This window comes from Meleagris gallopavo, chromosome 2, assembly GCF_000146605.3.
Source record: "Meleagris gallopavo isolate NT-WF06-2002-E0010 breed Aviagen turkey brand Nicholas breeding stock chromosome 2, Turkey_5.1, whole genome shotgun sequence".
Classification (NCBI taxonomy): Eukaryota; Metazoa; Chordata; class Aves; order Galliformes; family Phasianidae; genus Meleagris; species Meleagris gallopavo.
Genome location: NC_015012.2, coordinates 62,746,588 through 62,767,904, shown reverse-complemented (window position 1 = coordinate 62,767,904; position 21,317 = coordinate 62,746,588). Strand labels below are relative to the sequence as shown.

The 21,317-nt window shown below is 35.6% G+C and overlaps 1 protein-coding gene across 1 annotated transcript in view; it reads right to left on the bottom strand.

Moving 5' to 3' along the window:
• The window catches only part of MAN1A1 (mannosidase alpha class 1A member 1), a gene marked incomplete at its 5' end in the record, with an annotated part of 79,869 nt that overhangs the window by 42,907 nt on the left and 15,645 nt on the right, over positions 1-21,317 (bottom strand). Inside the window, 1 exon segment of the mRNA XM_010707467.2 lies at positions 15,322-15,416. Within this exon segment, the coding sequence (XP_010705769.2) occupies positions 15,322-15,416 (95 nt within the window).

Here is a 21,317-nt window from a genome sequence, read left to right as displayed (position 1 = left end):
GGGCATCAAGAGCTAGAAACCAGAGCCTGAATTGTCTTTGATGCGTGGGTGAATTAGGGGATGGAATAAAAAAGGCCAACCTGTCCTTCACCCTGGAATAGGCAAGTACAAATAATGACCTATGCTATAGCTGCTCTCCCTACAGCTCTTTTCTAACACTCTGAATGTAGGGAAGGCATGTTTAGTCAATACATGACTGACAAATGACAAACCAATCAGGCTCATACAAAAGAGGTACAGAAGAAGAGGAGAAAATAAAGAGGTTGCTTACTTCAAGAGGCTCGATAGAGAATGAAACAAAAAGGATCAGATACTAATGTGGTTCAGTATAACACAAAATTTATATAAATTGATGTCAATTAATCAAACAAATAACATTTGTTTTCTCATTCTGTTATTCTTGAGTAGGGGAAACAAATCTAGCTTATACTGGCAGGCTGAATCACCAGTTGTTATGGGAAAACAAGTATTTTTTTTTTTACTCAAAAAACTTTTATGAAGAAGAAACCTGGAAAATTCACAAAACTACTGAGCAATTTGCTGCATTCCCCAGAATCTGGAGAAGCAGGAAGGGAGAAGAAGTTTTAGGAAGTGAGAAGCATGTTAAGCAAACAAGCCATGCCATGGGGCAGATGATGTGGTTTAAACATGATCTCAGGGATGAAAGTTTTAAAGGGCTTGTTTTATTTGCAGATTTATAGGTCTTTTTTTGAAATATGATCAATATCAAACACTAACAACATTTCAAGAGAAACAGGGACAAATTTTAGAAAGCTTAGAGAAGAGTAACAAGAATGATTAGGAACAAAGAAAGCACGGCACTAGGGCTATTCTTATTAACAGGTAACAGATTCAACATGACAAGAGTTCTGTTCCAACATGTAAAAGGGAAGAAATATTTCACTGAATTAGTAAAGTACTGAAATTCTAGGACAGACATGAGGAACAAACAAAATCTCCAGAACTCCCAACAGTGAAGGCAGAAGCAGTGATACAAGCTTCCATGAAAAAGCATGGAAACTCCATGTTGGAGATCTTGAAGAAATGGCTAGACAAACATTCACCTGGAAGAACTTAGGTGTAGCTTGACTCTTCAATATTAGAACATACAAAGTAATTACACGAATTCTGCCTTACTTCCTGTGATTATTTAATTTAATTTAATTTTATTTTATTTCTGAAACCCCTCATGAAATAAAGCAATAGAGAGCTAAACTACATATTCTTGATGAATTAAGCTTGTTTGAAAATAGTAGTAAAATAGTAGTAAAACACTTAGAACATCCCACCACTGTGCATTTTAGGAGGAGGAAGGAAACAAGTAAAGACCGTAAAGTGTTCTTTTTTATTTTTAAGGTGAGCATCATCAAATTACATCATTGAGACAAACAAATCTGTCATTCACAAAATGGACTGTTTAGTACTTCACTAACTGTAGAAAAAAAAGAAGCAGTTTAAAGTACTACCTGAAGTTTAGTTCACCCAAAACCAAGTTTGTGAACTTGTACCACTCATTAAAACCTTGGATGCTACTAAACATTTAAGCCTTGAAAGCCAAGTCTAAAAGCTTTTAAGACAATTATGAATAATAAAAAAGCAATGCAAAATTAAATTAATTTACAAAACCGATTCCAGGTAGATTAGAGAGAAAATCATTTATTTGTGACCTCAGTAGAAAATTATGAAGTGATGTGAAACAGCATTGCTGAAAGAGTGAGCATTCAACTATCTGTTAGAAAGTATTAATTTGAAAATAATTAAGATCCAAGTGAAACACTTAGAATCTTCTTTGCTCCAACAGATTTCATTATCTATAAAGAATGCAATATGACATGAAATGGACAACGTGAAAGGTCAACCAGAAAGACTGTCAGATTTGCTGTACTGACTGTGGCTTACTGGGAGATATTTAAAACACACAAGCTCCAGCAAGGCTAAGTACTGAATCAAGACAGTTACATTAATGAGTCTTTAACAGACATACTATACATTTTTTTTATACTATACAGAAACCACACAACACAAGCACCATTACAAGATACATAGCATATGGCTATCATTAAAGCTCAATTATAATGAATACTTGCTCATTTATTTCTCTCAGAACTACTACGAGGAATGAAGCAGCAGTTTCAGAGATGTCAGCTGGAACCAGTAGCCTTTCATTTAATTTGCAGAGGGATTGCTCTCTCCTATTAACTTCCTCATAATGATGTGTCAGAGGTGTAACAATAAAAATGTAATTTTAACATGAAATTTAAACCAATGAAGGCAAATTTTGTGGAACAAAATGCTTAGCTGGCTCACTAGCCTCTCTTCATTTCCTTCTGAATAGCTCTCAAACTAACGAGCCTTATTTTTTCTTTACCCTCTGGTTATAGTGGCATTCCTGCGTCTTTCACATTTACTGCTAGGATTTTATTGCAGCTTGTTGATGGGCAGTGGATTGTTTAAAATAGAGCAAACCAACTATTCTGGTACATCTTTAAAAATTACGTTCACCCTATCCTCAGGTTGAATCTGGTCACGATCTACAAAAAAGTGAGCAAGGTCTGCTCATCAAAAAAGCAGTAAACACAAAATTGCTTTATTTCTAATGTGAGATTTCAGCAAGAACACAGGATATACAGCATATTTTGGATGTCAGCTAGATGCATCCACCTAACACTAACACACGATTCTCCTCATCAGTCCTCTAAACTGAGGAGTAAAAAGTCAGACTGTTTGCTTTCTTCAACAAGAAGAAACACTTACGAGTTCCTGAAGACTTCTGCCTTTATACAAGTCAGCCCATGCTGAGTTACATGTCTGTGCAAAACATGCTAATGGAATACTTCCTCATAAGAAAGCTCATTCTTAAGATTGACTCACCAGGTATTAGCTCCCTACTACAGTCATTCCAAATTATATGGCATTGTTAGAAAAATAAATAGTTCAGGTTTAGCCATCACAGAACTTGATAATCATTTGAATACAGGCAGGCTCATTGCAGCAAGAGGAATACTCAGTTGAGTCTGTCTCACCTCCTTACAACACTGATATGATAATGGCAAACCATTGGTATGAATGTGCACAGGATTTCTAGCAACAACTCAATGCAAAACAGAACAGAGAAAAACCAGAAGGAACTCAGCAGATACAGATTGTTTAATAATCCTTATTTCTCCTGACAGAAGAATTGAGTATCTTCTTTTCTAGTTTCTTTCTCAATATGAATATCATACTGTCCATCATAGCAGAAACTGAACAACACAAAAGAGGATCACCTTCCAGTTATCTGCATACACAACTGATAAGCAATGAGGAGAAAAGGAAAAAAAAGTTTGTTTTTATAAAAAAGACAAAGAAGGAAAAAGACAATAAAGGCCAATCTATCAAACAGAATGAAAAGATTTCAGTGTTAGGGTTAACATTACATACCTACGTTACGAGGAAAAACAACTTATCATTACAAAAAGCCTTGAGGCATTTTTATATGACTGAATTTGCTTCTGGAAGACCTCCTGGACTTCAGAACTAAAGATAAATTTTATTGACAAGACTACATTATTTTGTTCAGACAGACATTAAGAATATTTTATCAATACCACTGTTCAGACCCTACTTCTAATTTTTGTTCAGTAGCATTTGGTTTCTTAATAGACAAGAGGCATAGAGCACAGGGTGATTCAAGATGACCTTCATGCATCATAAAGATAGCAAGAAGGGCACAAACACTCCTCCACTCAAGTCACTTTGTCATGCTAATTTAGTACAGCTACATAATTTCTATATTCCTTTTGTGTTTCTGAAAAAAACATTTATGGATTGGTTGTGAAAAATGCAACCTAATATAACCATGAAAGTAATTGCATTGGTTAGGTTTATTAATTTGTCACAATTAAGTCAATAAGAGTTTCATTAACATCGTTATATTACTTGATTAGTTTTGAAAGCGATTATCCTAAGAACTCTATTTAATTGGAAGCTTCTCAATTTACAAGGTACATTAAATTCTCAGTAGCATTTTAAGAATATTCAACATATGCAAGTCAATTACCAGTAATCACTGTTTCGTACAACTGCTTCATGAGAAACTTCATTACAACACTGGAAAAGAATAAAAGGGGGTTGTAAAGAATACCTCTGTACTTCAGTTTACATCACCATAGTGAAAGGGCATATCTAACATCTAAATTGTGAAAACCATTTAGAAATTTAAAAAAAAAGAAAAAAAGAGCAAAGATTAGAAAACTGTTATCCACCTTAAAAGAGATGATAAATTGTCAGGACTGCCAAATCACTGAATTCCACTAACAGCACTCATGCCCAGTTGCACGCTAATTACCAGATTAGAAAGTTATAATTAATTTTCTTAATATTGCTGTGCTGCTTTTCTTCCTTGAGTTAATAAAAACAGATTGCAATCAATCTTTGTTAATTCATGCTGCAGAACAGAACTGCTGTAGTTATTTCCATATGTGAAAAGCTCTGTGCACAGTTCTTGGTGAAATATCCCAGCTAGAAGCTGTATCTTCTGACATTTAAATGAAATGTTGTAATAAGGCAAATAAATTATAAATTATAATTTGACTTAATTTGGGTAGTAGAAAAACTACAGTCTTAAAAATGCTGTTAACAAATTTTCTAATGACAGAAGTCAGGGACTTGGATTTCAAAATATACTGTATTCCAACATATTTTCAATCACAAAAGATGTTTCATTTGTAGTTGCATTGAAAGATTACACTGCTGAGACTTTTTTAATGTTTAAAATGCTGTTGTGGTTAAGAAAGCATTTTTTAATTAGCTGATATTCTCATTAGAAACAATTAGAAGTGTTCCACACGTGTCTGGCCTTCAAAGAGCACAAGCTGCAAAATTTATAAGAACTATTAAGGGAAAACAACTATAAGGATCATAGTGCACCAAATTTTTGATAAAGAGTGTTCAGATATAAAGAAGTAAAAGCTAATTAATGCAGAGTTCAAAGAGTATACATTTTTTTGTTTCAGTATCCACGCTGGTATCAAAAGTCACTTTTATAAAACAGAATGATGATTCAATTATTCTTTTGTGAGGAAAAGAGAATCAAGTAAAACAAATGAAACTTTATTTTCCTTTATACCTGAAAGATGTTCTATTTCTCCAGCCTCATTGCTTCTTAGAAATTAATTCTTTTCACTCCCTTTCCCCCCAAGATTTCTAAGAGAAAAGAATGGATGTAGCACTACTGGAAATACAACATCATGACATCATGGTTGCCCAAGAGCAGTAATCTGTGCTACTCAATCTGATATAACAAAACTCATGTCATCAGCTCAGGTGCTAGAAAAGGAAGACTGAATATTCAATAGCTAATGATGGCTGAAAATGCATTTTTATATATATATATATATATATATATTAGTTTCTTAAGTGCTCTGGGGAGCAGTAAAAAACACTTAATTCTGTATTTGAGAGAAATGGGAGATAAGACATTATTAAGTCTAGATAGCCTCCAGCATCAAAGAACAATTTTTTGCTTTCTTTTTACAATTTATTATTTCTCCAAAATTTGTCTAAATCAGCCCAACTTGCCTTGTAGTGCAAAGTGCTTATATACAAATGTATCAATATTTATACATCTATTTATAAAATATATATCTATATTATATCAGATTTCAGGTTTCTCTTATTAAATATATTGGATCAAGTGCAGAATCACAGTTCAGTAGAAGAAACAGAAAATGACCACTGGTGTGCTTCTCCTCAAAAATAAAGATAATAAAATTTAGATTAAAAGAGGGAAGGAGGCATGGAAGAGGAGTGGTAGGGTTAGAAAATACATAAATTAGACCACAGATAATGATGGATTGAATTATTTATTGATTTACTGAAAACAGAAATAAAGGCATTGGATGATCTCGGAATCTTGTAATAAAAAACTGATACTACAAATGGCCACTTGCAACTTAGATTCAGGATTCAAATCAGGTCAAGAGACATTATAAGCAGAGAATAGGAACTGCACCATCTTAATGATGAACACTAGACAACTGAAAGTAAGAAAAAAAGCACTTCTGCTGTCCATATTCAATGCAGAGATTGTTATTTAAAAGCAAGGACATGTTCTGTTCTCATCTGGATGTTTGAAGTTGGTCATAAACCTGAAGAAATACTACTAAAAAGCACCTACTCCACAGTTAAAATAGTTGAAGGTGGAAACAAGGAAGCCAATAATCCTTCAATCACTTTAAGATTCCCAAAACTAAAGCAAGCTCTCCTAATGTTCCCAGATGCTAAACATAACTGTACAATTAACAATTAATAAACTTTAGTTTATGTTAAAATAAACGATGTTTCAAAAGCTCTAAAAATTCTAAAATTAGTCTGCATGAATATTCTCGCTTCCCTGATGAAACTGATTGATTTCTAGAGAAGAATGCATTCTACTGTATGCCTATTTTATATTTTAAGGCCCTAATAGGGTATTAAACAGAAAACTGAGATGAAAGAATATTTGATTTATTCATGAAAAGTTTTTTTTCCTGAATGAAACCATTAAGAACAAAATCATAGGCAGCTATGGCTAGTCAGCTTAAAACTAAATAAGTTAAAAAAAAAAAAAAGCATGCAAAACACCTATCAGCACTGGCTATAATAAAACTAAATACACAAAACTAAAGTTTCAGAGCATTATTAGAATTATAAAGTGCTATAGAGAAAAGCTTCTATTTGAGATAAGTGAAATAGTTAATTGGGAGATACATGAAGCATGACATCTACAGGTAGATTTTCAGTCATTCAGCCAGATGATTATCGTTCAGAGAAGATTAAGGAGAGATTCTCTTGTATCAGCAGTAATAAGAAACCATAAAATCACAAATAAATCTTTATCAATAAGTATGTATAAATGTTTATACATATACATGTGTGCATATGTTTGTATATGTACATATATATGTATTAAATCCATTTTAAAAGGATAGTGTACTTAGAATAATATTGAAGCAATTACTCTTAGTATTCTTAGTGAGGAAAAGAAAGTAGTCTTCTTTGAAGAAGGTAGAAGAATCTCTACTTGATTATGATTTCCATAAAACATAGTTAGCAATACTTCTTCATGCTTACTCCTTTAGGACAATTAGAATATTGTAAAATAGCTACAAATGTTAGTCACATATTTAAACTAGTGCTTTTTTTAGCATCTAAAATTGGACTTTCTTTTGGTACTAGGGAAAAATCTTGTTCCTGTAGTCTTGTAATGCTTAGGTATCACACACAATATTGCCAATCATTTAGTGAGACTATCAAAGGCTTGGAATCCCTCTACTCTTACTTATCCACCAATCATAGAGATGCTTAAACAAGAGTAGGGGAAAAGCAAACAACAGCCTAAACTCTTTCCACTTTGAGATTATTACTTTTATTAAAACCATGCTAGATTTGAGAATTTGTCCAGCTAAAAGTATCAAAGTAATTCCAGATAAAATTACAAGTGAATCTTCAAATGCTCTTTCCTTTCTTCATGGCCCTTTAAAACTGTCCCTAGTGAGAAAGGTCTGATGGATTTTACAGGCAAAATCATGCAAATGTACATATATCAAATGCACAAAGTGAATAATACATGTCTCTTGATCATCTGTCACTTAGAAACTTCTTAGGTAAGACAATTCTAGCATAACTGTTATTTAATTGAAGCGTTTCCATGAAGTGACTCAAATTGAAGTGACTGAGGAGTGCTTGTACTCATTTTGGGTATTTAATGAAACTCAAAGTCTGTGTGACTTTACTTCCTTTTTTTCTGAAGGAAGCCTTTTCCAACAGTCACATTTTGTCTGCTATAGGACTACATTTTGGTGGACTCAAATTAAAAAATGGAGATGTACGATACAAGCAATTGAAAGGGAAATGGTCTACAGCCAGTTCTGGAGACTGTGCTTACACCAAGGAGTCTTGGTTCCAGCAGTCAGAGTGGTCAGGGAGGGGAAGGTGGCCAAACACCATCTCTTTGCCTCAGGGAGAGCTGAGAGGTGGCTCATGCTGTGCTGGTGAGACATACAATTGTGTTTCACCTTTGGCTAGGCCCTGTCCTGTGCGCTTGCATGCTCAGCTCTCAAATACACCTGAAAACTCAGCACAACCATAGAGATCCAGGGGATCCCTTGTTTCTCCTGAGCAAGACATGCAGGGAGCTCTCAATTATCTTGACAATATCAAAGGGATAGCAGCAGTTAGGTGCTAAAGAAAAACCACAAGCAACACCAACATTTGTGTACTGATTTATAAAATCCTCTTTTCCATAAAGGCAATTTCCAAACCTTGCAAGCATGTTTCTTATGGGAAGAAGAGCAATTTTAAATATTGGGAAGCAAACTGAGGATCTGATAAAATTTCCTCATGCTCTTCTTTACAAATCCCTATGTCTTTCCCCATAAATCCTGGCTGTGTTTCAACCAGGGCCTGGTTAATTTACATCTGGGTCAGCAAAAAACATAAAACACCTGGCCAGTACACAGCATTCCCTGTATATACCATAAGTGCTGACTTCTGATTTTTTCTAAGGCAAAACACAAAACAGTGTAACTTGCCTGTCCTGATTCATGTCCCTTCCACTTTCAGAAGTTTACCTACCCTTATTACAAAAAACAAACAAAAAAAGTCATTTCCTGTCCTTAAAGAACAAGATGAAAATTCACAATAGCTGAAAGATGTTTTGATACCCCAGTGAGAATGTCTGCTGTGAAGTGGGACAAAACCATGAAATGAAGACCAATATTCTACTGTACTAGCAGGCTTCTGCAGAACATCACAATGTTGGTTTTGTTTTAAAACACTCAGCACCACCTCTTATTATCATCATAGGGATCTCTGAAGTCTTTGCAATCCTACAGTTAGTGCTATGGGATCACAATACTAATCCCTGCATAGGGTTTTACAAACACCAGCAGTATGGTATTTACTAAGCTGTAATTAATTATTCACACTCATTTTACAGTGAACTAGTAAACTCCAGGGAGTTACTGCTCAAACCTAGATTTTGGGACCAAAATATTTCTCCCTTGAAAAAAAAAAAAAAAAAAAGCACTTGAACTGAGGAAGATACGCAACAATAGGTCCCAAGTCATTGATACACTATTACCAATGGACAGTTTCTCATACAAATTCATGCTTACAGTACTGAATTAAAACTGCTGTCTAAATAATACAATTTAACCTTATGGAGTTTTGCAAAAAAATATTTTTCTTGGTTCTTTATTTCTTCCCCTTCCCTCCCCGATCTCACAAATATTTTTATAGTTTGGGATCCTTGCACTGTGTAGTGGCAAATTAGACACTGTCAAAGATCCAAAATATCTGTCCTCAAAACTGCACCAATACATCAAACCCAAATTTTAGTAATACTTTCAGATCAATTTACTTATTTCATCTGTGAATGTGGAAGAATTATTTATGGTAACTCAAGGGAAAAAAAGGAATGCTGCTATTTTCAATAACTATAAATTTAAGAATAGTTGATTTGATTCTTACTGAATACAAGACACTAGTCATTCAGTGCAGAATGGACTCCTCATTTCAAATAAGGCAAAGAAAAGGCAAGCAATTTGCTTACTGTAGCATTCTAAGGCATTCTAAGACAGAAGTTGATGGAGTGTAACATGGTGATATGTAGAGTCCAAACAAAATCATTTTTTTGAGGTAAATATTGCATTGTACTTACTCAAGAATTCTAAAGTTGTTTCTGAACCATGCAATGCATCAATAGATTCAGCATCACTTAAAATGGTAGTGCTGAAAAGATATACCCTTACTGAAACAGTCTTTATCAGTGGTTACTTATAAATCAGGCTGGAATTCATTTTCCTAATTTAAAAATTTATTTATTTTAATAATTTGTCTAAAGTCTTCTTTAGCCAATAGGGAGAGATCAATACCTCTACGAAGGCAAATAATCTGATCCCCCCAAAAAGTGTTTAGCACCAGAAAAACAATTTTTACGTAGCTGAAGTTCAGCAAGGATTTATCATTCCACAACCAGTACAAACCCACATTGTGATCCAAATGCCTGTAGGAAAAAGTCTGGTTTCAATCAGTATGTTTTAACAGTGGAAATATCAGTGTTTTACTCAATATCCAAATCCTTTTTAATACTGTTACCACTTCAGTTAACAGCACCAGTGAAGCATTTGCCAAAACCACACACATAAGCCTTTGTCAAACATGCATACAAGATTACTTTTAGCTTTATTTTCTAAGACACTTTAGATTCCTTTCTCTAAAGATTTAGATTCCTTTTTTGAGCCCAGAGTAGACAGAAAAGATAAAATTGAAGATTCCACCTAAACACAACTTCTGCCCAGCCTTATAGTGACAAATAGTAAAGGCAATGCAAGTTTTTCCTAATTACAATCCCTTAACATCACACATTTCTTTTTGCAGTGATAGTCAGATTTGAATAACCTATACTTAGCTCTGTAATCTTTTTTTTTTTAATTTAGATGTTAGAATTAATAATGCAAACCAGAAAATTTACATTAACCTTCTGACAATGTGTGAGATTTCTCTCCTCTTTTTTCTTCAACTTTCCTCCCCTCTCCCTTTTCCCTTTTAGAAAAGCCCGATGAGTCACTAGGACCAGTAAACGCATGAATCACTATCTCTGTTAAAGAATATAATATTATACAGACAACATGGTGTTTAGGAAAATTTTGCAATATCATGCAACATTCATAGTTTGACATTTCTGATAAATTAAGAGGGGGAATTAAGATGTCCAAAAACAAATAACTGAATTTAGTTGCCTGGATCCTATCTTCATATTTTCAAGCTTTCTCAGTGGATTAAGATCCCTTTACAAATCATAAGGAATATAACCTTAAGTGCATTGATTATGACATTTTAAAAGTCCCAGAATTTGAAGAAAGCCACTCTGTTAAGCATTAAACTGCATCTTTTCTTAGGAAAATAGTAAGCTTTCCAAACAAAATAGGGATTAAAGAGATTACGAGACCCCATTTCTGTGTGATTTAGGCACATGAACTGTAAACATGTTTTGAATCTGGGAATCATGTTGAAATGTTAAAATATTTTCAAGCAGGTTCTGTTGTCTTCATACATTAGTTGCTGATTTTTGAGCCACATTTCCTACGAAATGGAAGATTGTGGCAGGTAAGTTTCTTTAAATGACTGCAAATTCCCTGAAATACCGAAGTACATGTCTCACAGGAACAAAAAAACAAAACAAAACAAAGCAAAACAAAACAAAACACCACCTGCGCCTTAGCCCCCCTGGCTACACTGTGGCATTATAGCACAAAACCCTTCTTGTCAAAAGCACCTGGAACCTGTTGTAAAGCAAGTTGGCCTGCTAGGGGAGAGCTTTTCTTCTCTATGCCGCTGTTAGGGAAGAGGTGGTGGTAAAACCTAAAGCATTCAAACTTCATCCAAGGGGAAAGACAAAAGAAAAAGCACGTTCTGCCTTAGAAACATGATCTGATATGAAAAATTAAGAAGGCATTATTTTTTCTTCAAAAAAGGTGGGAGGAAAAAAAGATGCTCTGTGGGTGCATCATCTTGCTCAGAACAAAGGCATGGGATTCCAGAGTCATACATAGCTTCAGAAAATGTTTGTACAAGTATGGAGGCCTGGCAAGGTCTGTGGCCTAACATGAATATTCTGTACAATATGTGATTAATAAATAAATAAATAAATAAATAAATAATCAAGTGCAATTTGTTTTATAAGAATAAGACATGCTGGCCAGATTCAATAGCAAAAACACTGCAGTTTTGGTTACTTCTATTCTTGATTACCTACAAATGAGTAACAACTTTGTTCAAAAAATTTAGCAGGTTCTCTGCAATCTCTCTTTGCAAAATATGTAATACTGAATTCAGCTCAGGTCCACTGTTAATGTATAATCAGTGCTAAAGTGTAAAAGGCAAAGAATTCTTGGCTGACATCAGACACAGTACACATTTTATGTTTATGTCAAGTAAATCTTATCTCTTCCTGACTTCAACACACATTAATCAAATTTATTTTAATTTCCTCCCCTTTGACTTCCATTAAGCTTTCCTGCTCTGTAATACTCCATCCACGCCTCATGGCCCTTTCCTTCTATACAGGATTTCCCATCGTCCCCATATCCGCTAATGCTGAAATCAGTCACTCTCTCATGGAGCCAGGAAAAAAAACATAGTATCCTCCCAGTAACAACACTAGGAAGCAAGCTAGAGGTCCAAACAACTCACTTTGTTTGTTGTCTCCAGAAATTAAAAAAAAAAACAACAAAAATTATTTAGTCCAGACAAAAGCTTTTTCATAGATGTAAGGCATAACAAAATTTCAGATGTGCTGAGAGGTTATATTATGGGCTGATTCTATGTAAAAAGCCAGTTAGTTTAGTGGCTAATAGTACTGCTACATACTAGCATACAAGGGATAATAAATAAGTTTAAAACAGCGATTCCACTGAGCAGTGCATGGAGAGCAAACATTTTATGGAAACCATGATCCTTCACAGAAGAATGCTTCTAGGTTGTTTATTATAAAGCAGTAGTTTAATCTTATTAGAACTAATAGGAATTGGAAAAAAAGGATAAAGTTTTACTTCCAAAAGAAAAAAAAGGGTGAAAAAAGTGACATAAAGAGAGATTTTCCATCCAAAAGAAAAAAACATTGTACAGGATCCCATACTGAGAAGTATTTTCTTGAGTAGTCCAATAGACCAGCAACAAACTGGGCTCCCTGTATTTCACAGCTGGGCACCATCTCAAAAGTCCAAATCACATACAGTTTCCTTTTTAATAGTTACAGGGTAGATATATTAAAAAGGTTACTTGACACTATGAACATGACACAAGATGGATATTTCTTAAGATTACTTAACTCACTATCTAGGAGGACCGTAATTTCAGAATTTTTTATTCCTATAGATTGGAGATGCGTATTACAGAAACACCTAATCAATACAATTGCTCAGTCATAAATTACTTGAAGTTTAAGAGAAAAGGAATTGAAAAGTTTAGTATGAATAAGTCAGTTTATCGTGGCTCACTGAGAACAAAAATAAAGAATCATAAACATTAGTATAGTATTTAAAGAAGCTGTAGTAGTTGCAGTTTTACAAGCACTGAGAACAAAATATCTAAAGAATTCTTTTGGATGTGAGGAATAATACATTTTAAGAAGTAGCTTTGTCAGCTGCGAGTGAAAAACATGCTGAAAGTGAGTTGAAGATACAGGGCAATATCAGGAACATCAAAAACTGCGGAAATGCAGCCTAAATACTTATAAAGAAATAAAAGGACATTCCACTACAAACTCCCAATCTAATTATTTAAAATGTTCTTTAGTGATAATGTGAAATTTCATATAGAAACAAACATACTCAAGAAATTGGCTAACAATTTTAGCTGTAGAAAAAGTACAATTGACATTTTTATTTGAAAATTAAGGTTCCACAAGTAGACAGCAAGTGTCCCATGGTCTTTGAATCAAGAAGAAAGAAACAAAACGAAGAAAAACAATGGAAAAGAAAGAGATTACAAGACTTAAGGTGGATGCCTTTGGCATACTAGGACACAGAAAGACAAAAGAAGGTTTGCACACACAGAGAGAGCAAGTCTGGCTCTGATATTACAGGATAAGCAGAGAAAATAAGCTATTTTGTGAAGAATATTTGCCTAGGGAAACCAATACTCAGCTCATCTGTTAATCCAAAAATAGTCTTTTAAAAATAACCAGACATCCACAATTTGTTGTCAATGTTCTCCAGTTTGAAGCATAAATCAAAATAAAATCAAATAAAATACTAATCAGAAATGAGGCATATTAGATCTGTAATATATTCAGGCTTCAATGGCTTAGCATTTCCTAAGCCTGGATGACAGCATATTTGTTTACGTATGGTATTATGGAATTGTCATCTACTGAAGGTCAAATCTAAACAGATGTGTAAGGATTCGGAATGAACAACCAAGAACTCAACACTGAATGTAACAACACTTGCTGCCATAACAAATGAAGTTATCTTGACGCAGATTTTCTTCCACTTTGGTGAAAGATAACAAATGGATCCCCAAGCTTTTTTTTTTTTTAATCAATATCTTATATTGCCTGGGGTCAACTTTTGCAGTATCCCACAGTATTTGTTATGAGAGAAGCTAGGAACAAAATCAAAAAGATCCACCACTGAATTCGAAACATTTGGGAAAAAAAAAAAAAGATATATTTAGTAGGCAGCTAAGGATTTAGATAAGGGCTGCATATAAGAAATTTTTAGCCTGAATACCATTAATAATATTTAAATATACTATGTAGTATAAGGTGCTGTTGTGCTGGAATTACAGATGTATGCTAGGATTTTGTACTCGGAAACTTTTGTAACAGCTTAAAAACAAATGAAAAAGCTCAAACTATTGTGCAATTAACTTGTGCAGAACTCATTAAAATCTTTTGAGAATAAATCATTAACATGCACATAAGTATCTACTTGAATTACGAGGACCATCACCAAGCAGCAGTTAATCAGTTCCTTCAGTGATGAAAAAGTCCACAAGGAACAAGCTTCCTCCTGCCCCTAGCACACTGTCATATTCTTGGTCTCTTGCATCTTTTCTGTCTGAAAGAAAGATGGGAGATAACCCTGCCCAAACTACAATGCTAGGGATTTCTGTAGGACTGGCTCTGAGGAGCTTATTGGGAATCCTCAGACACAGATAGCCAACCCAGCAAGCGTACCAGTCCATGTCCCACTGTGGGAAAAAGGCATACCATGAATATACATTAAGCAGAGAACAGGGGAAGATGCTTACTGTTAAGGAGGGAATCACACAAACAAAGAAACATATAAAAACACATGACATCAACACATGGAGAGAAGAAACTCTCCTTTATTCTCCCTGACAAGCAGTACTCCACATTCTTGTAATGGGTGATGCTGAGTATTATTTGCAGTATTATGAAAGCTGAGAGAATATACACTTCTCATTAGCGAGTGAGAACCAAAAAGTAATTACTCTTGCTTCTTGATATACTAGTTACTGAAGGACTAACAATGGCAAGTGAGAACAGGTAAAAATAAGAGTACAAGCAGCTGGACACCTTACCTTTTCAGAGTAGCACCCATCCTTTTGCAACTACTGTACATATAACAACACTAAAACCAATGTAGGACTTTGGGAAAAGTGATGAACAACATACTAAAAGAGTAAGTTATAGAACTAAGGATCTTACATCAAATTTTACCTCGCTGGAAAGATTAGAACTGTGCTACAACTGCAGTAGTCCTGTGGCAAAGGATTTTAGTTTCAAGAGAACTTTTTTATATGCTGTCACCAAAAATCATGTTTTACCTCTTAATATTAAGCAATGCCCAAGGTATCCCAGTGGGAGTGTTGAAAGCAGGCAGCAATTTCTCTCCAAGCTCTACTGCCTTCTTCCGGAAAATCTGGAAGTTAAGAAGAAAAAAGTGTTAGAAAATTCATTGCAGTTCCCAATAAATGATATTTCAGCTCAACAAAGAATTCCTGTTTTTTCCTTAGCGATTGAAGAAACAGAGCAGCACATTCAGTCTTCTATTTCAGCATAATAGGGGGATAGCTAGTGTATGCCATGGACTACATAAGAACTCATACAACAGGGTTACATGGTGAAGACATCAAGACAACAGCACTGGCAAGAAAAGCATTAAATCAGAGACAACAGTGAGATTGGTCATGCTCTGCTTTGCAATGGAGCAGGGGGTTTACTAGCTGAGTGAACTGCTGAGTCCATTCTGGCCAGCACAGCTGCCTGCCCAAGATGATATGTCCTCCCTGGGCACAGGGATGTTGTCACAGGAGCACTGCATATGCTCTGATTGAGTCAGCTCACAGTGATGGGATTTGTTAAGTATGCCATGGGAACTTGGGCTGGATCACCAGGTACCTGCTGTGTGGTGAATGTGCTGCACAGGTAATCCAAGGCAAACACAAAGCACAACACAACACCTCCCCCTCTTAGCCCAAAAAAAATAAAAAAAAAAGAGAAATGGTATTGTAGTGATATTTTTTCAGCATCATAGTCTTTATCGACTCAGTCAGCTTACACCCAGATTGATGTCAATGCCGTGGTTAATACAGAAATTGGAATATACTCCTACAGATAGAAGAGTTAACTGAGTTTTAGCTAAAAGTTCCTCTTTAAAATAAAGACCTTGAATGCATAACATACACCCACAAGAATTACAAACAATTTAACATCAGGAACTTCTATGATAAGAGAAATAGCTTATAACACTACAACAAATAGGATGTTGCTCTCCTTTGATTGCCAGCTCAGCTCAGGTTAGCCTGACTTGGGAGCACTGAGCACTTTAGTAAAAGAGCTTCTAATAAGAAGCAAAATTGTTCCAACTTAAATATAGAAATCTATACAGAGATCACAGAATGTAGATGCTCAAGGCCTATTTCCTTGGGATTGCACTGAAACCCAATGCAAAAGTGAAAGGCATTAACTCAGTTGTAATAGCCAGAATAGTGAAGTCACTTTCATCATCTTCTCTCTCTGGTAATGACTCTTCAATTTATTTTTCCCCTTGAATATATGTATGATGGGTTTGTATTTATTTATTTTTAGAACTCAACTTGAACAATTGATGCAACTCACAGTACAGCCAAATACAGTGCAGTAAATTATCAGAGAAAGAAAACAATGCAAAAGAAACATCTCTATATTTTTAGACAGAGTATCACAGAATCCCAGAATGTCTTGGGTTGGAAGGGACCTTAAAGACCATCCAGTTCCAACCCCCTACTGTGGGCAGGATTGCCCCCTCATCAGATCAGCCTGCTCAGGGCCCCATCCTGGAATACCTCCAGAGATAGGGCATCCACAGCTTATCTGGACAAAAGGTTTTCATTGTTTAAGAATATGGTCAGAAGAGAATTTAAAACTCTGGGACAATCATGTTACCGTAAAGAACCTCCAAACTACTCCACAGTCTCTTCATATGACACAGGTTTCTGTGAAAGTAGTCCTAGATTTGGAATTACAGATATTTTGAGAGGCTAAAGAATTTGAAGGTAAATTCTGGCTGAGTGGAGTGCCTGCGAGTGCTGGGAGAAAACTGAAATGATGCAGCAGGGAAAACAATCTGCTTGGAAATCCCTTCAGAATTCATGTTATTTCTGACTTCCCAGATTATTGATTGTGTGGATTCTGACAAGAATTAGTCATGGATTTGTGATCATCAGACAGCACATCATTCAGTCTTCCCAAGGTTTAAACCTTGTGGGATACACAGTAAAAACAGCTGATGCAGAACTGTGTTAACTCCCAGTAGATTTACTGGAGAGGAGAAAGTGACCTACAATTTGCCCACAAGCTTTTCCCTTGTTACTCCACACAGTTGCATTTGTTCACCTGTGCTATTAAACTGAAACACATGCTTTGCTCTTTCAGCACAAGAGAGCTCTCTTGAGATTTTCACAATATATGGTATGGTCAATGTATCAGTTTAACTTAGCATCTCTGCTCTGAAACACTGAGGTATTAACAGGAGAGCAGTCAAAATGAACCTCCTTAGAAATGAGCACAAATTCCTGTAGTGGCATCTATTGGCTGCACAGCATAAAACTAACTCTTTTTTTTCTTATGTAAAGGACACCGAAGCTGGAGATTGTCGATGTGTCATACATACTTTTTAGACTTGTATTTAACGTCAAGAGGCAATCACCCCTTCAAAAGGCACATACATGTTCAATCATAGCATGACATCAAGGATGGTAATGGCCTAAGGCTCCATAGCTAGTCTGCTGTGGGCTGTATTATCTCTCGTCACCAATAAAATTCAAACTCATAAAGAATTCTATTATATTAATTGCTTCTGGACAAAAATGCATTCTAATTTCTCAACTAAATATTTGTTAAACAGCATCAGTACTTTAATTTCAAATTGTTCTACTAACTCTCACATTTTTTTCTATTCCATTTTTTCTATAAATTAACAAGCTAATTTCTTATTTTAAAAAACTTGCCTACTCCATAAAAATGTCAAAAGTAACAGTTATCTAAACACATCTGATATGAATTGGTAAGGAAACACTGCCCCAGCTACAGATATTGAAGGAAAGTCAAAACTACTCATGATGAGGACACAGCTTTGAAGAAATTGCTAGCGCTTTGAATACACATTGAAGCTGGGCATTCTAACTTCGTTCTTTTCCAAAATAACCATCTTTTAATGTAGGAAACAGTCTGAGAAACAGGGAAAAAGGAAAGAAAAAAAAGAAAAATAACTAGGAAAATAGATTTTAAAAGTGATTTTTGAATCATTATACAATCTTGGGATAACTCTTCAGGTGAAAATGTACTTCTTGTTTACAAGACAATTTCAACAAGTTATTACTAATACATACTAGGTATTTTCCTTCTCTTTTCAAAGTTGAAAAGAAGTCGACTACAGACACTATCTAACACGGCTGAACAAGCGATTGCTAAATTGCTATCTATCAAGTAAAATGGTATAGGCAAGAATGAGAAGAATAGAACAAAACTTTGTGAATGACTGAACACACTAAATAGCAGCTTCATACAGCAAAGCTGCACCCTTTCATTGAGGGTAAGAAACTGAAGACTAATAAAGAAATCAAGTTGTGTTTTAGTAACAGGAAAAACTAGTGTAACCTCTAATTTTTCTAGACTAAGAAATAAATGTTGTACAGCTCTAGATATTTTTTCAGTTCATAAAAGTGAACAAATAGAAACTACTTAATATCTGTTGCTTGATATGAATTTCATTTACTAAGTCCTTTTTTGGTAAGCAAAAAGTATGATATCCACTGCTGGCATGTACAGAAATGCAAAAATGACAGAGCATGGAAGACAATATATATAATAAAGAAAAAGCCTACAGCAAAATTTCCCATGCCAATGGTTATCTTGAGAGTCTCAAGGACGTTTTCTGGCTTTTCCTTGTGCGTGTTCATCCAGCAGTAATGAAGGCTTACTTAGACAAAATACTCTCTCTGAATAAGAACTGTACCATGCACCTGTAAAGGTGCAACCACAGGACTGTCATTTGGTGCAGTATTGGCTTTCTTTAGGGTGCAGCATGGTTATTACCTCTAGATTAATAATAATAAAAAAGAACCCAAAGGGAGGAACTCCTTTGAAAGTGTTAGATTACCTCATCACACACTTAATTGCTAATCAGGAAGAAAAGAAAACACAGGAAACAAAGAAATATCTCGGAATATATGAGGCACAAGTAATTTAAAAAGAGCATAGTATGCTCCATACCAGTGAAACAAGAAATTAAAATTTAACAGCAATCAGAGGAAACAATTCTATTTCTTAATGTATTATTTTTTAATTGACGAAGACATTTTCTCCACATTTCTAATTCTATCAAATTAAGCATTTTTCCTTTTTGTTTTATATTTACGGATAAAAACTGACAAGCCACTAAATAAGATTTATTGCTTGCTTTCCTGTACCTGATTGCCTTTCCCAGTAGGGTAGGGAATGAATATTTCAGTGCAAAAGCAGGAAACGGGAGCAGAAAATGAACAAAGACAGGCTGCTTTGCTTCTCTTCAGAACACCGAATAGAAATCCTTTCAGCCTAACAAATGTTGATTTATGTTTAAAGTGATCTGCTAACTAAGAACTCTTTAGGAAGATCTTGTTCTAATACCTTCTTCACTAAAAGATAATCCAGGATTTTTGCTATCTTTGCTTTTTTTTTATTTTTTACAATGACAGATTAAAAATGCTACAAAAATTGCTATGTTCCACCTGAGATACCAAAATACTTTAAACAGCACAAGATGAATTATCCCACTATCTTCAATACCAAGTGATATGATACTTGTTATGTTATGTGAAACAATTTCCTGTAAGATATTTCCCAATGTTTATGAAAACTTGGCATGATATCTGATTGCTGACATTAACTTGGCAGCAATGATCTGTTTTACAGTTCCTGTTGCTTTGACTCTAACAAAGTGGCTTGGGGGTTAATTCCAGCCAACCCTCACTGAATTCTGGCTGAGCCAAGTCAGCTATTAAAGACCTGTGTTGCAAGTCAGCAACACTTCTGAACTCAGGCATTGCAATGAGTTACTTTGGTGTAGAAACTGACAGCTGGAGTCCAACCAGACACCACCTCGGACCTACGCAGCTGCAAGTGTATTTATTGTGCACTCACATCCAGAAGTGCTGGAGAATCCATTTTGAGTATTTTCCCTGTGTTCAGGGACATGGCTGGATGCTGGCAGGCCCCTTGCAGAGACACAGGGCCTGCACAAGACCCCCTACCTAGAGCACTCACATCCCTGCGGGGCTGAAGCTGCAGCCTCCCGCAGGGCAGCCCGGACTGGGAAGGGAAGAGCTGACTTTGATCTCGAAAAGTGAATCATGACAAAGCATAATTCGACTTCCTTACAGAGTGTGGTTTGCCACACCCTCAGATAAGAATTTTGACTGGACAAAGCAGGGTTTTATTTTAACAAGAATTTCCACGCAGCAGCCACCAATCACTGGCCACACGCAGAAGGCCCCAGCAGGTTTCTTGTCTCACAGGGATGCCGGCAGAGGGAGCGCACAGAGAGCTGATACACTGCACAGCAGAGGGGCTTCTTGGAGTCAAGTGAGATCAGAAAAGTCCCAGAAAAGAGCTAGATCGAAAAGACTCAGAGAGATAAATAATCTCAACCACTCTTCTCTCATTATAACCCTCAAAGCTGTGCTAGTTTTCATTCAAACCTCTCACATATAAGAACAACATCAGGTGAATAAAGCAGGAGGAACATTATCTTTAAAAACAATCACCATCTTCAGCCATTCCCAGAATCTTGTTAAGCATCTGCTGCCACACAGTGCTGGGTGTAAAATTATAAAAGACAGACACACACACTGGTTTCCAGATAAGAGAACCTGGAAAATGTAGATCCTGCAGTTGCAGGAGAATTCTTATCTCAGTTGAAGGCTGAAATAGCCACAGGACAGTGTTTTTAACAAGCTCTTCCTTACGGGAATCTGAAATTCGTATTTAATACATTCATGACAGCAACAGGCATTAGAGCACTCATTAGAGCTTTTGAGAGCTCTTGGCACCTAAGGTGATGTGTCAGCTCAGAAAGGGAAACAGCAACTTCCAGCTTTCAAAAATCTTGATCTTCAAGTATGCAAAGAACCACCCTGGACCCTGCAGTCATGGGAGATTCAGATAGCCTGTGGTTTCTGTGAGCCACAACTCCATCTCACTTGTAAAATATTAGAGCAATACGTCTTTTTCAAAATGTGTGGAAATAATAGAGAGGCATTTAGATTTGTTTAGGATACTCCAGAACCTGCTGGTTTCCAAG